This window comes from Manduca sexta, chromosome 10 (genome assembly GCF_014839805.1).
Source record: "Manduca sexta isolate Smith_Timp_Sample1 chromosome 10, JHU_Msex_v1.0, whole genome shotgun sequence".
Lineage (NCBI taxonomy): Eukaryota > Metazoa > Arthropoda > Insecta > Lepidoptera > Sphingidae > Manduca > Manduca sexta.
In genome coordinates, this window is record NC_051124.1 from 2,473,623 (window position 1) to 2,491,817 (window position 18,195).

Here is an 18,195-nt window from a genome sequence, read left to right on the forward strand (position 1 = left end):
GTGAGTGAATACGAGTCGATACTGCCAAATGAACTTTTTGATGGTGAAATTTAGATGAACGGTTTTTGATGAGTTTTGCGCGAGCCGCCGCGGCGTGGGACGTTTGTAAATATTGTATAGTGTTAAATTTATTACACGCGCAACTAATAAACACTACAAAAATAAATGTGATTTTTTTCTTTTTTTGTATTGTACGTATTTTAGGTAACATTTATTATAACTTACCCTTGTATCATTAAAATATTTTTATGAATAGAAATTGATGGTGGTAGGATATATTTTATATTCACCCGGATAACGACCACAGTACACAGTTTTAAAACCCGCCATGATGTCCCCACGTATGTGTTGCGTTCCAGGATCAGTATACACATATCCGGTTCCAACAGGCCGGCATAATTGTATCGACTACCGAAGGGTAATCATCTCTCGTCAGTCGACATTCTATTGGACCCCACTCCACTTACCAGGTGCGGAGGGCTCAATTTGCCCTGCTCGAATAAAAAAAATGTTTCTAAACTTTCACAAGCCCATTTGCAACATTATCCTGTTCTTTATCATATTTACTTAATATACATACATTTTAAGGTCTCAAATCTCCCCGAAAGGCTTGGACAGTGAATGTATACACTGTTCACTTTCCTAATTGCTCTTGCCAAAAAAATTAACAAAGCGGTTAAAATTAAACTTTACGGATTTTATCGCGATTTGTGTTATAATTTTCTCCCTTTCTTTCTTTGCAACCTACAAAATTCAGCCTTTGTCGAGAAAATCACTACATAGTATGAAACAAAGTCGCTTTCTCTGTCCCTATGACCCTTTGTATGCTTAAATCTTTAAAACTACGCAACGGATTTTGATCCGGTTTTTTTAATAGATAGAGTGATTCAAGAGGAAGGTTTATATGTATAATAACATCCATTAAATAGTGGAGAAATACTGTTATTTTGTTATGTTATACCCGTGCGAAGCCGCGGCGGGTCGCTAGTATATTATAAAACCGCAATAAAATCCGTACAATAGTGTTATTTTTTATCCAAAGGGGTACTAGAAAAAGAAAACAACAATATTTTTCAAGAGTTTATTATTCTAGCTGGCAGCTAAATGACTAAGTACAATAATATCATAGAGTTCGTCTATGAACGACATAAATGGCATACGATACGCTAAAGTAACATTATTTCGAGGGAACACCGATTTCTGCCGTTGAATTAAAACTTTGGTTTAATTTAACAGAATTGCAACTGCGTAATACTGAAGGTTAGATCACATATATATTGGTTTGTTCGCTTACGAAATGAGTTATTAATCGGAGATCATGCTATGGAAGGAAGTGTATAATTAATATTTTCAACTCCTCCCTATCTTTCTATTTGATTAATTTCGTTGAGATAATAATATATTAGTTTTCCCTGAGACTCGCCGAGCTTCACTGCTCGGTGTCATATAATGCGTGCCACTGCTGATCCTGGCTTACAGGAGTTGTAGTGGTGGGTGTGAGGGCGGGAAAGTCTCTATCTATAGTGAGAAATCAACCTGTATTCAAAAGAGCCTATGGTCTTTGAAATTTTTTTTAAAACTTGACCAGTTATTATTCGCTTTACTCGACTTCCTCTTTTATCACATTTTAGCCTTTCTGAATATGTATCAAAATGAATAATTTAATAGAATATACACAAACGCACATAAGTTTAACAGTCAAATAAGCACATCTCTAGTGGAAAGGCTGCCTGGTCTACAGACGGTTTCAATAAATCCCAAATGCTAACTTCTAATATCGAAACGGACCAATCAGAGTAAAGCGCATGCTTACAGATGTTTTGATTGGTTTATTTCCCGCGTAAATTCAAAAAGTAACGACTGTCAATAACAGCCACAAATATTAATTATAGTAGAAAAAATTATGAATATTAAAAATCTTATGACTCACGAAGACGTTGACAAAATAACGATTAGATAGAAAAAAATATATAAAAATTCGCTTATTACACTCTTCATCGATCTATTTTGAAACTAAAAATAAACAACATTGAGTTTTAAATTGATTGTTGAGAAACACCCATTGTACGTGTTTCAACATTAAGTGCATCTCTGGAATTAAATGCAATGCATAGACAAAAAACTTTATTACAATAAGGCTACATTCACACGATGACCTTTTGATTGGTATTATTATCGCGTACGATTTAGCAATTCACACTCCTTTCTATTCGTATTTTTAAATTAACTATTATTGATCAAAAGTATCACCGTCTGAAGTCAGCCTTATTGTTTAAAATATAAGGAAGACTGTAGCACACACAATTTATTATTATATTGATGCGTCAATATCGCATGCGGTGTACGTGAAAACATGATAGTCTGTAAGCGGCCTACTAATGAAATAGAGTGTTTCCTTGACACATTTTGCAATTCCGACCTTCGGCAGCATTAGAGCCGATTGGCTAATCTACCCAGTGTATATTTCGATAAATACAACTAAATTATAGTAAATGAGTAACTTCTTAAACTACAATAATACATTGACTGAACGTATAAGTGGTCCCTAGTTCTAAACCTACGTTAGATAGGAAATCAGTCGGGATTGAAGTCACAAATTGACAATAAATTTGAAGATATTTTAGGCCGTGTAGTTGGTTGTGCCTCAAAATATTAAAGTTGATTGATTTTTTTTAAAACTCTTATACTGTTCTTATTTATTATTTTTTTATTGCTTTGAATGACGAGACAAACACCATCAACATCATAAACACTAGAAACACCATCCAACACTTTGAATTACAAAATATCGTTTGGTATTCCCCTGCGCTCGTCATCCTATCCATTCCATTTACGATATTTTACTACTTCAATTATTACATTTAATTTCTTATTAGATCAGCGCATTCGTTCCAAAAATCAAACTTCATTCCTCATGTAACATCATCTATTATCAAGCTAACTTGTCAAGCCCGACTGACGTCCCTATTCCTGACGTAGTGAAAGCGTTTAAGACTCCTGTTCGAGGCAGGCGGGAGGCTGCGCGGGCGGGACCGGAGTGGTGAGCAGCTCACCCCCGCTCTCTGTGATGGCCACCGTTTTGTGGTAGTTTATGAGATCAGCTGGAAGAATAGAAAAAACTGGTTAAAGTAAAAGAAGACAATTTATCGCAATTTGAGTGATTCTTCCTGAATTTACTAATCCCCGTATTTATAGACGATTTTTATCTAACGACGGAGCAAAGCTGTGATAACAAGTCTGTTTTTCAGTGCTGACGGCATGACAGCCTTCGCAGTGCGTAGACATGGTGCCGTTGGACACTGAGAAACACTTGTTATCACAGCATTACTCTGTCCTTAGATAAAAAAACGTCTATGAATAAGGAAGTAATACTATTATATATATTATATATACTATTACTTGGAGGTTTGTTAGAAATAAACGGAGAAGCTGTTGAATGGTTTGGTGGAAATTCTCAACAAAGTTAGGCTTCATCGCGTAGTAGTTGCATGTTGCAGCTCGTGTTAGTGTTATAGTATTATGTATGTGCGTATGTATGTATGTACGTATGTATGTATGTATGTGCGTATGTATGTATGTACGTATGTATGTATGTATGTGCGTATGTATGTACGTATGTGTTACCTAAGCTATGGTGGGTCCGCTGTCCGGTGCCGAGCAGGCGGTAGGCGGCGGCGGCCTCCACCAGGTAGTGCTTGCAGCGCGCGTCGGCGCCGCGGTACGACAGCGCGTAGCCCCACACGCGCTCCGAGATGCGCACCACGAAACTACCCGCCACCGCCGCCGATAGCACCTGCTCCGCCTCGGAACGGGTTATTAGACCTGCAAGTAACGATATTCATCATGACACTATTGAATAGTAACGCCAGGTCAGTAAAACAGACAAACGAGTACGAGCGACTGTAAGCGATTGGATTTCACCTGTCGGGGTTTGGTGCCCTCTCACTTTAGTACCGGCTTAAGGAGCCGATAGGCTGCCCTGAACGCTTGATTTTAGGTAGGATGCCGAAGATTTAGGGTTCTGTTTTGACTTAAGGGTGATGTACTACACGTTCTGACTAGTCAAAGCTTGTAGTACATCATCAACTTATTGGTCTTGGCATACAACTAAGAGCAATTCTAAATCGCCTTTAATATAACAGCCAGCAAACAACTTGACCATAGTAACACGAAGTGGGGAATTGTTTTTGTATGTCAGTGCCGCTACAGTTACGTATAAAAAATATCCACCACGCAATAGTGTGCTCAAGTTGTTCGCCGGTTGAATCGTAACTGGTATAATTCACAGAATTCCATCTGGAATGATGTTAATGATAATGTTAGTAAAAAAGGCCCTACAACTAGTTTTCGCGTAATGAAGTCTGTTGTGCGTATGGATTTAGTGTCTGTGAACCATAAACCTCCTGACCCAATCTCGCGCCGCACGTCAAGCAAAAGTCGTAGGAAATAAAAGTTTTTCAGATTCATAAGATCTTCAGATTTCTTCTTAACTATATTCTTCCAAATTATTATATACTACTTATGTTGACGTCATTGTTATAAAGGACTCTTAATTTAAATGTTGAAGAAAATCATACCAAGATAAGTGCAAAAATTACAAAGAAAAGGAGATTTAGAAGAGTATGAGTAATATTTGAAGAAATAAATGAAACGGTGTAACTTACCATGGAACCAATCGACAGGCTTGTTGTTCTCATCGAGTCCGACGCCCCTCTTCAGCTCCTGTGTCCTGAACCACTCCATCACGGCCTCTCTGTTCGGTGGTTTGCCAGCTGAAACAGAAAGTCAAGATAATTGTATTAATGCCTTGTTTTGTTACATTACTTAATTCTATTTAAAACAGACAATATTCATTACAAAATCATAGAAAATGTTAAGTTGAAATGTTCCTTCATCCAGAACTTTGATGCATTAGAAATGCTGTTCAATCTTTATAATATAAACATATTTTTATATCTAAACAGAGAGTTAATTTCTAAACACATAGGTTTCAGGGCTGAACCCCGCCCCGAGCACTGATATAACCTCAGTAACACAGAGTCCTGGAATTGGAGCCCGATATGCCAATAGTCTTCTTATCACATCGCCGAATGAAACACACACGGCGAGATGTGAATGCCTTTATTACACCAGTATCTACTCCATCGAAGATAAAGGCGAGATTTTTGTTTACATCCATATGTTTGTTAGCCTGGCAAGAGTCGATTTATACAAACACACCGGACTTTTGAGTGAAGGCTATAGGCACTCGCAACCCTTGGAAATTAACCGACCTAAGCGGAACCCACTAACGGATCACGAACCTCGGCTCAAGACAGACACTGGAAGAGGATGAGGCATCAACAATGATTAATATAAGTATTGATAGTAAAGCAGCAATGCCGTGTAAGTGTAGTGGCGTACCTTGTGCGGTGTCGGGCGCGAGGTGCGCGGCGGCGAGGTGCGCGCTGCGGCGGTGCGCCTCGCGGGCCGCGCGCGCGATCTCGCGCATGTTCGCCTCGGCCTCCTTGGCCTTGCGCTCTGCAACGTCATCAGATCTATTGCTAGATGTTACTACTACTGGTACTTGCTACTCGACTATGTTTAGTCTCACACTGTCTATATTAACAACTACTTTGAAATTATACGGGGTACAGTTACTTAAGAATTAATACGATGGCAATAATCCAAAGGTTTGATTAAGACAATGTTCAAAAGGCGTCAACATCTACTAAAAGCAGCAATTTAAAAGGTACAAATAATCCTTCTTGTTACCTTGTTCCCTCCAAGCTGCATCGTCATCGTGCGCGTGCAGTTGCGCGTCCCGCAAGGTTTTTGCTCTCCGGGCTCGGATACCGCGCAATATGTCGCCAGCCCTGGCCGCGGCCACACGTCTCTCCCACGCCGCCACGCGGTGACTCACACAGTCACCGTTGTTTGGGAGACCAAGATCCTGGAATAGAAAAAAACCTATTGTAAACCACGGTGAAGTAAATCTGTAGTAAAAATTATGACCAAGGCGAAATTTATAATATTTGATCGATTTTAGTTTAAACTTTGAAGAGAATTTATTGTAAATGATGAGCAAAAGTAAGAAGCGCAGTTGAAACCATGACTGCTTATTGCATTAAGCTAATTTTAGTAGGTAACACTAACCAGAAACACGAGGTATGAGCATAAAGTTACCTGTAGGACGTCTCGCTTCCCTTCTATAAAATTAAAATGCAGCGTGTTCTTGTTGAGGTCCAGTTTGATATTGTCGCTCGCGAGGTTGTCTCTAATATCTGGTTTCTCCGAGATTTTCACCTCCGGCTCCAATTCCTGGATCCGCTGCCGCAGCTCATCTACCGTGCAGTAGATCTCCAGGTCGTCCAGGGGGTCTATGCTTTTGGGTGATAGATCGAATTTCTGAAACAAATAAACAACCATACTTAATAAGTAATTAAATTTATTTTGAGTATTTATGTTTATATTCTAAATTAAAAAATACTGCCTGCTTTAGCTGTTACCGAAGTAAGTAGTGAAAATTAAGTGATCGGAGAGCAATACAGAAATCAAAATATTCGAAACTCAAAAAGTTTGATAAATTTGTAGCCATACCTGTTCCAAGCTGTCGAGCGGCTTGTAGTCGATGAGCTGCGTGAGCTCCTTCTCGACGGATTTCCTGAGCTGGTGGGCCTCCTCCCTCGCCTGCGCGAGGGCGCGCTGCCGCGCCTCCTCTGCGAGGATGCTCTCTATCGACTTGTCGTCAGGGTGCTCGCCCATCACCCACACCTGGAATGAGTAAAAAAATAACATGCATTGTGACAGGAAATTATTCCGTGACAACAAATCAATTACACCGGATCTGATCATAGTTACGAAATGCCGAAACTTGTGCTGATAATAGTGTAGTGTAGTAGACCAACCAAAGACGCGTCCATTGAAGATCATCATAGCAGTGTCGGTCAGTCGCTTAATGTCCGCCGGTTGATCATTAAAGCCACTAAACGAGCTACTATGGATGTTTTTACGAGGTTAGCGGTATTTGCTATCCAATCAGTTCCGAGTGATGAGTATTAACCTTGATATTTTGTCTAATAAACTTTAGTGCGAATCCCGATGCATATAAACTATTTAATTGTTGTCAAAGACGTAAGGTTTTTTTTAATAACTTACTTCATATTTGACCTTTAAAGAATTTCTCGATAGCTTGTAATGTAATATTGTGTAAGGTTGGTTATTATAAATCGATTACTTTAAGTAAATCTATGTACATTGATATTATATTAATTTTATACATACATTAGTTTTTTTCTTAGTTGTAAGTTCTTTTCAGAATATAAGATAATTTGCAACTGGAATATGTTATACCAGGACGTGGTCTGTCTTCGTTCAAATTACATAAAAAAAATGCAGAAATCTCTGCGTTTCATTCTAATAACCATTTGAGCATCAAATTATCTTCAGTCATACCCATTTATCACACGTATAAATAATATAACTAGCAGTGGCAAAGGGTGAACATCTTCAGAAGGTAATCCAAGACAAAAAAATACTTAGTTCCAATATAGCGGCCAATTTAACAGAAAACAAAAACTAAGACAAACGTAAATAAACCTTAAAGAGAAGCCGGTAAGAATCGGGTTGAATGGACGCTTCGCCACTGATGACTACAATTTATTCAAACTCACCCATGGTTCTCCATCTTCTCCCTTAAGGAACTGAACTTGCTTCTTAACGTTCTTCTGAAACTTGGGCTGCTCTTCGTCCGTGTTCACTTTCTGGTCCCAGATCTGCCATCTGCGAACCTTTAACACAAAACAAAAATAAATCATAATACTAAAGATGACCTAGATACGGAATGGTGGATCACGCAAATATTTGCTTTGATGCGGATATCGGAGTTACGGCCTCCGTTTATAGCTGTGTACACGAATATATATTATTCCATTGTTTATTTAATTGTTAGCATTTTAACAAATGATTTCGCGTCATTCATTTATAATTATTTATATAGGGTTACATACATAGGTGGAAAACTTTTGTATGTTGACCTTGCGTCTATAGGCTACAAATAAAACAATTAGTGATGACGAGAATTTTGACTTATTAAAACCGACATTAAAACAGAGATTTAGCTTAATCAAAGCTGTTTAAAATTCATTAATAATTACTTCTTTAACTATTCATAAACAGAGGTATTTACGACAGCTGCTTGATGTCAATTACATCTGTCTGAGGTATCTGATAATAGTCATGATAGAAAAATCCACACATAGTACTGACCAATCTGGGAATCGAAGTCAACAGCTCTTTACCAACAGGTCATGTCTCTGATCATAATCTTCATTATAAGGAAATATTTGCGAAATATATGTAAAAACAAACATGATATTAAGAAAAAAGCTAGCAAACTGCAATTACGATTTTATATCATCAAGTACAGCAAAAATACATTGTATACAACAAAACAAGTCATTGTTCAATATTCTTTAATTCCCGATTACTTTCCAAATGAACTTATCAATGTCAATTGTAAAGATAAAGACAATTCTCACGGAACACGACATGTTGATGTAAAAAGCAACAATCATGCTGTAACAATAGATGCAATTTTATCCCATCGGGTATCGACTAATAGAGCGGCTAATCTACGAGGTAATGCTATTCAGTCGGGCAAAAAGCGACCTTGGTAAAATTGAAAGTTAAATGGCATAAGTACTCTAATTATGAGTTTAGTTGTTCGAGTGGATACCGGAGATAAAATGATCTCTTATTTTGGTGTTGAAGTTTTACATGAATATAAATCTTACTCATATTATGAACGCGAAAGTTGTACGGATGTATGTATGTATGTTTGTTCCTCTTTCACGAAAAGATTACTGAACGGATTTGGATGAAACTTTACAGTAATATTGGTTATACATCAGAATAACATAGACTACAATTTATAATAATTTTGTGTAATTTGGTCATAATATAACGATAAATATCAAGTAAGTCGGAAAAAAATATCCCGGAAAACTCCTTCACGCAGGCGAAGCCGCAAGCAAAAGCTAGTACATAATATTTTATTCGGAGTAGTTACATTGAATTATCGACTGTTGACATTTAATGCTAATTGTATTCATATTTATATTTCCCATTAAAAGTATACAATTTAATATTTTTATAAACCTGCAAGATGTTGCATATTTTTTAGCTGCTGGTTCAAATAAATAATGCAATGTATTTTTTTGCTGGTCTAATGCATCTTTAATTACCATTACAACTAAAACAACCAAGAACAATATTATGAAATCACGATCATCTATAAAAATAAGCCATATACGCAATTACACTATTTATATGGAGTCTTAGATGTTTTATTTTTATTGTTCACTGAGATGACCTCAACAGCGAAGGTGGGTGTATTAACTAGCTCAAGGGACTAGAGGTTGAGACTATAAGGGCAATTTTAAATGATCACGATATAATACACGGAAATACTTATTTAATAGCATTAAATTAGGATTCATAAAATCTGCCATGAGAGGTTAGTTTCTTTATTTAATTTTGAACATTATTTTATACATAACAACAAAAACATACGAACTATATATTTTTTATATGAAATCAGCATCAAAATTGGTTGAAACATAGAGAAGGGCATGTTTGAAACATTGTGTGCAAAACTAAAGGCATGGGTTATCGCGCTCTCTTTTTCACGCTTGCAGCATTATGGTCGGTGATACTTGGTGACGTCACAGTTTGCTATTACTGTTATTTGACAGCTACTCCTTCCATCATATTACAAAGTTATAATATAACTTATTTATTATTACGTGGATTTAGATTTTTTTCCCTTAAATCTCGAATTACATACATTTTGATAATTGCGTAACTTCAAAATTTTTTCTGTTAGTTTTCGATAATAGTTTGAAAAATATATTTTTAAAAAATTGTCAACTACCGTATTGTGTGATTACAGATCATAGTGCGAGGAATAATCATATCTCATCTACCGATAATCTATTAAGACGACACTCCACTTAACATCAAGTGCAAAGGAGTCAACTTGTCGTGCCAGTATAAAAAAATAAATTTGACTTGTATGCGTAATATGTTATTGATATTGAATAATGTCTAATCTTTATGTATCTGAAACATTATCTCGACACTATATGATAGGTATTTCCGTTAGGCAATCGGTATGAGTAAATTTACGTATTAAACACATGTTTATCCTGACCCCATCAAGTAATGGCATTTAATATATATCGATAGCTTCTAAGTAAACTATCGTATCTGAAAAAATAGAGGAAAAAAGTTAATAAATTAATATATTTTTTTAATGAGTTTGGTAGTACTGAGATAAAAAAAAAGGTAAAAAAGAGAAAATTGCTAGTTTTTCAAATACGATAGCTATTGATAAGAGCCATTGATATGAAATATTTCAAATTTATTTCGCAAATTAAATTTCTAAAAGCAATTTCATTTCCAAATAAAGAAAAAACCGTGGGACTCTTGCTCCCTTTTCGAATAACTACATTGTAAATAAAAAACCCAATAACGAAAAAAACGTGAATTCTGAATCAACATAATAATATAACAATTAACAACCATATACATCTAATATGATGTAATGACCTCTACGTTCCACTGACAATACGTTCTGTTGTAATTAAGTCTAATATGAAATTAATTAATGTCTGCCGTCCATTTGAACAATTCTCGGTATAGCAAATTGGTTTCATGTGTTAGATTGCGTCACCGGCCGCGCCCCTGCGTCTCCTATGGGGCCGTTCAAGTATTACGTAAGCAGATTTATTACAATTATTTACCCCCCCATCCCCCTTGTCAGCAAAAGTAAGCAAAGCTCTTACCCCCTGCCCCCATGCTTACGTAAACATTTGTCAATCAATGTATTGTTTCTTTTTTATATTATAATTATAACGTTATAATTATAATTTGAAAAATAAGAAAATAGATTTAGGATGGAAATTATATTTTACTGATATGGTATTCAACATAGAGTTAAGGACAAAAATATATCTTACTAACATAACAAACTTATTTTAAATTTTTCGTGCACATATTAAATTCAAATTAACAGTCTTCAGTCCATGAAACCCGAATCCATGATTCTAAGTTTTCGATGACATTGGATTGCTTCGATTGCTGCTCAGAGTTGTGAGTCTGCTCGCTTTCATCCGATTTTGGAATGTCTACGTCGTTCTCATCGAGCCATTCAACATCATGGTGCTCTAAATTTTGAATAATGCACATCAGTTCATTAGCACGACGAGCAGCGACTCTTACAGGTCTAACTTTACTATCAGTGTGCGTGTTTACTTTTTTATGGATGTTTTCGATGTGACGATTTAGTGACTTGACGGAAGCATGATAAAGACCACACGTTTTGCATGTTCGACTTGATAGCCTCAATTTTACCGTCGGACAAAAATAATCGTAGGGCATTTGCAGGAAATCTTTGAGTGAAGCACTTAAGCGTAGAGCTAAATTGACTGGAAGATTAAGAAATTGCCCTCCTTCATCCAAAACCAAGTCATCAACTGTTTGTTTTACTTTTACAGGTGGTGGAAGAAACCTGTTGTCTAGTAATCTAAATAGGCCACTTCTTGGACGACAGCATTCTGTATTTCTACATTTTACAATTTGAAGCAAGTATTGGCTTTCACGCACATGTTCTGAATACCATTTAATGTCTGGAAAATCAGGAAGAACTTGTTCACCTGCCCCAACATATTTTGCATTAACATTATAGCCATCAATTTCCATTGAACTCCATACTTCAGCTAATACATTTCCTGCAAATTCGAAATTAGATCTTTCTAAATGTTCATCAATTGTAACGCCACGTTCATCCAAATGAGACCCAAAGTGGTCATGAGGCAATATTAAACCAGCCAGTTCCCGGCTAAGAGGAGCCATTCTGCGCTCTACTCTGTTATACGCACTTCTTCCAGGAGCATTGGTAGCTAAAAACAATGCATCGAGATCATGTCGCTTAAAGTGTTGTATAGCAAACCCTATGACTTTTTGATAACGCGGATTTTCATCTGGCCCTCCATCAACCGTCATGATTACCACTGGTTTTATTAGTCCATGGTCAGTTTTAGCTAATGGTCGAAACTCTTCAAGTTCGAGAAGCGTCTCGAAATCCTGAGCATGACTATTAGCAGTAGATGAACTATGCTTTCCACTTCGAATGGCGATGTATGTTGGTCCAGAATATCCAACGGCTTGCGGTTGTCCTAGCATATTGGAATTGATTTTGATACCAGCATAAACAGATAGTATTAATTTATGACACTCAGCGATTACCCAATCGTGATCAGGCAATTTGATTCTATATTCCATGTGCATTAAAAGAGGTGCCTGCTTATTTGCCGCAGTTACGCCAATAGGGACTCGAGCTTTATCATCTTGAGATATGAAAAATACTTGATCTGGTCCAAGAATGGATGCTATGTTCTCTAAATAATGGATTGATGTTTCAGCGAACTTGCTATCTAAATGGCTCTTGTGGTGATCAGTTTGAGCCCGAATGAGCTTAACAGGGACTGTCGATACATGTCTTCGTCCCTCTGCAGAATTAGATTTTCTAGAAATCAAACGTAGATATGTCCCACTGCGACTAATGTCAAATCCTATTTTACGTAATTCTTGTGTGAGTTCATCAAGAGTTTTTACGCTGCGAATTGATTCCGTTCGTCTTCTATCATCTGCTGCACTCCCAAATAAAGCTATATCCGCGATTGTTTTCAATAGTGAAGGCTGATTGCTTTCAAGATTAGGACGTCCCAATGAATCCCTCAGAGATAGTCTTTTTTTTTATTTCTGGATTTTCATGACAAATATCTTCTAACTTTCTTTTCATACCATCCCTGTGTTTCTTCTGGGCAACTGCGTTTTGAACCTTCCTGTTTAAAGACTGTTTTGCTGTTTTTATTTCCTCGCCCAACTTAATGATCTGTTTATCAACTTCAGCACGGCTTGACATAGTATCTCTGGCAGAATACAATGCATTCAGATTTTTTCGAGTAGAGCAATCTTATTTTTCATAGCTTCCTGAGAAGGTTTTGCTCTCTGTTTATCTGTATTTTCATTAATTTCGCATTGCTGTTGTGATTCATTACCGGGTTTTATTATATCTTCTTCTTGTTTTTTAATATTTAAAGCTGGCTGTATAATTTGTGATTTTTCTGCAGGTTTACAGGTTGCCTAAAAATAAAAACTTTCTATGGATTCTGCTAAATATTCTTTTATTAAGCTACATAAATACAAAGTATGGCAATATATATGGTAAATTCAAAACCCTATGGCTTTAAATCTAATATCTTTAATCAAGCAATTCGTTCCGGACACAAAATACAGGGTGTTAGTTTTCTGTATATATGAATAAAACTAACATCCTGTATTTTGTAACCAATTGACGGAATCAATCATAAGAAATAAATCTATATATTGAATATTATACTTTGATATAGGCCATAATATTTTTTAATCAATAAAGATAAACTTTTTGGCGATTTCTAATATTTCTAGTACTCATAGGTACCTAAAATGATTTCGTCACTCACCTTAGAAAAAAAATGTAGTAGATTGTATTTATTCTTAGTCGCCGCTTGCAATTCTTCTTCGATTCTCTTAGATACAATAATATCTAGTTCCTTGTCGGATTTTGCTTGTAATTTGTAATTTCGCCACACTTCGTTAACTAACTTTTGTACATTTTGTACTTTCGTACTTGTATGAGATTTTTTAAAACTTTCAAACAATTTTTGATATAATTTGGATTTGTCTATTTGAAACGACATCTTATTTAAATATTAAACTTTGGCTAATAGAATCAATGGTAACACAAATGTTAACTTGTTTTACTATGCTTACAATACATCTACTCACTAGAGTATCCAAACGAAACAATACACTGATAGAGGAAATTTAGACAAGTGAACAGCGCGCGGTAATTCGCCTACTCAGTTCTAAAGCGAGTGCCTAAACGTATGCATTATTTGCGGGAATCCCCGAAAATGCGTTTCGTTTTCAAGCAAAGACAATGTGAGTGTTGCTATTTGTGTAAAAAAGTAAATAACTACAGATGACGTAATCATCATCTTGACTCCCCTACCCCCCATGTCATCCAAAATAAGCAAAGCAAAGACCCCCCCGCCCCCCCATAGTGCTTACGTAATACTTGAACGGCCCCTTATTACAATGTTAGACATAACGAGAATCCTCATTCACAATAATTGAATTACAAACACAAGTGCTTTCTGTATTAGCTCTAATTTTCGTAGCAAAGAACAATTTATAGAAATGCGTGATTTCATTAAGTTATTTTTGACGGCAAAAGGACCCAATGCTACTGATGATAGTGGAATGAGGTCCAATAGACTGTCGACTGACGAGAGATGAGTACCCCATGACAGTCGACACTATGCCGGCCAGTTGGAACCGGATATACACAGACTGATCTTGGAACAGGACACTTACGTGTGCCACTATGGCGGGTTTTAACATCTTGCGTACGGTGATCGCTATCCGGGCGGTATAAAATATATTCTATCACCAGCAAAATTAATTTGAGACCTTAATTTTGCTATTAATTCGAGAAGCACTATTTGTTTTGGCATGCGGGTTATACGTTTCAATTTGAGGAACTCCTCTTAAACTTTTAAAAATGCTGGTAAACATTTTGGGTTACTATGGAGATAAAAACAAAATCATCTGTAAAAGATATCTAGTAAGATAAACGTAGTAGTTAGTAACCAGCTGATAAATATCATAAAGCAAATTGACATTACAATTTACAACGTAAAACATTTATTTTGTTGCGTAGAGAATTCATAAGAGTAAAATAGCGGAATAACTACCACAATGCTTGGTTAAGAGAAAGTACCTGCTAATCCAACTAATATCTCCGACAATGGAGTATGGACTGTCAAATATTTACACAAAATAATTCACTACTTTTCACTACTTACTCTAAGTTACCTACATATCTTTGGCGATGAAAAGCGAAAGTAAAACTTCAGCCAAGCAATGTTCTCTTTCTATGGAGTATCGAATGTTTTCATAGAAGTCGAGTTTTTACTTCACTACTTGTATTTAGTTGTAATTGTACACGGTACGAGTACGACTATCGCGCTGAGGTCCTAGGTTTGAATCCCGGGTTAGACCAAAATTATTGTGACTGGAGTTTTTCCATCTAAAAAATTACTTAGTCGTAGTTTGGAGTCTGGAAGTTGCCGGTGTGATACCCCCGTGCCTCGGAAAGCACGTAAAGCCGTTAGTTTGCGCCTGATCTTTCTCCGGTCATGTCGGATTGCCGTCTTACGGACTATATGAGTGAAAGAATAGAGAGTAAACCTGTGTATTGCGCACACACTTGTGCACTACAATATCTCCTACGTACTTGGCATATCTCCGTTAAGATTGGCGACAGGCGGAAATTAAGTTAAGAAGGAATTAAAAACCTATATACCTACTACATTTTTTAAGCAGCTCGAATTTGAATAAAAACTACTACAATGATTAACAATCTCAATTTATCCTTATAGTTTACCACCATTAATAGTCATTATGCCTTCTACATAAAAAACCGACACCGATATCCAAGGTGAAAATCGTGCCCTAATTCTAACATCATTTTTTGTTTAACGTTTTTTATTGTCGATACTACGCATTTGTTCAAGGCCAATTGTATGCAAATTGATCTGTTTTAGGCGGAAAAAGAGCGTGAAATCTTTATTAGGATATATATTGAATTGCAATTATTTTCATGCACTAAAGGAATATAATTTTGTTCCGTAAACTATACATAAATAAACATCCGCATAATTTAGAGGGATTTTGGTGCGAATATAATGTAAATTAATACTTAGAAAACATAAATATTATGATGGTAATTAATGTTTTTAAAGTCATAAATAAAAATATTATGAATGTATTAGAAACCACACAAACGAGGGATTCAGGTTACAAAAATATTACTGCATTTCAAATAACACAATCAGACGGACGCGTGCCGCGGACATCCTTTTACGTGATAAAAACGCTGATTGGATAATAATTTCGTATAGTTATGACTATGTCCTCTAAGCAATAATAAAATAAGTTTACAATTGGTAATGTTAATATTATTCTTTTTATATGTACATGGCAAAGTAGCTCCATTGTTCCTGATGGTAAGCGGAGTGAGGTCCAATCGAATGTCGACTGACGAGAGATGATTACCCCTCGGCAGTGACAAAATAAGGCCGGCCTGTTGGAACTGTATATACACAGGCTGATTCCGGAACGCGACACACTTACGTGGGCCATTATGGCGGGTTTTAACACCTTGTGAACGGTGGTCGCTATCAGAGCGGATATAAAATATACTACCACCAGCACCTACCGATAATGGGCCGGGTCTACAGTGTATTCTATGATAGTTGTGATTAAATTACCTGTTCCTCTCGCATCTTGCAGAAGAGCGTCTGTTTCTGCGTCTCGTCCAGCTCGGCCAGGATCTCGGGGTCCACCCACATGTCGCGCAATATTTGCTGCAACATCGTGCCGGCCCTGTGGACAACCCAAAAACATCGTTAATACATCATTGAGGACGCTTTCTATACTCTTTATTTTGGAAGTTACTTTTTAACAATATAGGTATATCCTAAAATATCAATGCATATTAAAATATTAAAAAAAATAATCCCCTTCCAATGGTGAAGCTCAAGGCCTAAGGCACCCGTGGTTAAGAATTCAAAGTGAAGAATCTCCTCACAATAAGCACTTATTGATATGAGATTATCACCTACTTAAGTAATAACTTTTGTTTTTTTAGCTAACGAACTAGCAGACCTGATAGTAAGCGGTTACATCGGTAACGATATATATATATCGTTACCATTGTATGATAAGACAATAAAACAACAAAAGTATAGCTCACTGTTCCTGACTGATGATCACATACCAGTTAAAGAGCCACCACGAAATTATAGCGTTATATGGCAGCGGGATTACTATATTTAGACTTTATACTGGTGAGGGTGTCAAACCCTTAATGACTGGTTTGATCATTCAGGAAAGGACTGTCCTGAGTTACTAGTACTTACTACTTTACTAAATGAGTTCACATCACACAAAACACCAATTTCAAAGAAAACCTATAATGTAAGGTCATCAAGGGCAGGCTAAGTCAGTCCGCAAGAAACTCAGTGGATGATTACACACCGTCAAGCGCGCATCAAGCCAGTCTGTCAAGCAAGACACGGAAATAGATTATAACATTCCATAGGCATACCAAGCGTGCGATTTTCACGTTCTAGCGTTACTAAATGGTTAATTTATCGTTTTATATTTACTTCGTCTTGCTAGTTTAGCGGCAACGAACGTCGGTTCTCAACTGGAGGTCTTAAATTGAATTCTGGCGCAAAAGTCAGTTTTCATACAAATGCATCGATCGAAACAAAATTAATATTTATTACTGGGATGAAGTTGACATTTAATTTTATTGTTTTGACACCTTTTTAAAGAAACATTCATAGTCAGAGATAAGACTGATTATTTGATTCAGATTTAATGTAACAAACAAGTATAAAATGAGAATTATGCCATATTATAGTAAGATTGATAAGATATAGGAAGGTTATAGCCTTAGATAACGAGGGTACACTTGCTATGTAAACCTAGGTAATAATATTATTGTCACAATTAATAACAAAGAGTTGATCGTCATATTTTTTCCATTATTCCATTCACCAAAATATTTTTGATTTAATGTTGCATGTCAAGGATTTTATTCGTTTTACAATAATTTATATTAAGTTCATTTGAGAAATCATTAGATAATCCTATAGAAATCATCTATAATCTTGAGAATTTTTCAAAACTCTTACTTCTTACTAGTATTAAAATGGGAAAGTTTGAGAAAATGTTTAGATGTTTGTTAGAAGTAAACGCAGAAACAATTGAAGGGATTTATGTTAAATTTAGCACTCGGATAGACTATGTCTTGGATTAACATTTAGGGTACTTTATTCTTAATAATTTGCTTCCATGGAAAATAAGGTAATTTTTAATCTATTTTTGAAATGGATGGCGCTGACGTCCTAGCGGCACTTTTGTAATGGGAAAGGCCTTTTACGGGCGAAACCGCGAGCAACACCAAGTTAATAATAATTTACAGTCCATTTTTTACAAGATTTGGAAGCAATACATTGCACAGACGTTAAGACA

The 18,195-nt window shown here is 36.3% G+C and overlaps 2 protein-coding genes across 5 annotated transcripts in view; both read right to left on the bottom strand.

Annotated features, from left to right (window-relative positions):
• Nucleotides 1–1,067: 1,067 nt before the first annotated feature.
• The window catches only part of LOC115443847 (SH2 domain-containing protein 4A), a 57,373-nt gene continuing 40,245 nt past the window's right edge, over nt 1,068–18,195 (bottom strand). For all 4 annotated transcript variants that reach the window (XM_030169430.2, XM_037437090.1, XM_030169431.2 and 1 more), the window contains 9 exons: nt 16,422–16,536; nt 7,653–7,769; nt 6,580–6,753; nt 6,166–6,387; nt 5,755–5,932; nt 5,404–5,520; nt 4,665–4,772; nt 3,625–3,822; nt 1,068–3,101 (listed from right to left, as the gene is read on the bottom strand). In XM_030169430.2, the coding sequence (XP_030025290.1) occupies nt 2,989–3,101; nt 3,625–3,822; nt 4,665–4,772; nt 5,404–5,520; nt 5,755–5,932; nt 6,166–6,387; nt 6,580–6,753; nt 7,653–7,769; nt 16,422–16,526 (1,332 nt within the window). In that variant the 5' untranslated portion in view covers nt 16,527–16,536 and the 3' untranslated portion in view covers nt 1,068–2,988. The remainder of the gene's footprint in view (nt 3,102–3,624; nt 3,823–4,664; nt 4,773–5,403; nt 5,521–5,754; nt 5,933–6,165; nt 6,388–6,579; nt 6,754–7,652; nt 7,770–16,421; nt 16,537–18,195) is intronic.
• Nucleotides 10,783–13,939, bottom strand: LOC119188906. Its single transcript, XM_037437091.1, has 2 exons — nt 13,548–13,939; nt 10,783–13,188 (listed from the first exon to the last, which is right to left on the bottom strand). The coding sequence occupies exon 2, from the start codon at nt 12,328–12,330 to the stop codon at nt 11,050–11,052; it is 1,281 nt and encodes a 426-aa protein (XP_037292988.1). The 5' UTR covers nt 12,331–13,188; nt 13,548–13,939; the 3' UTR covers nt 10,783–11,049.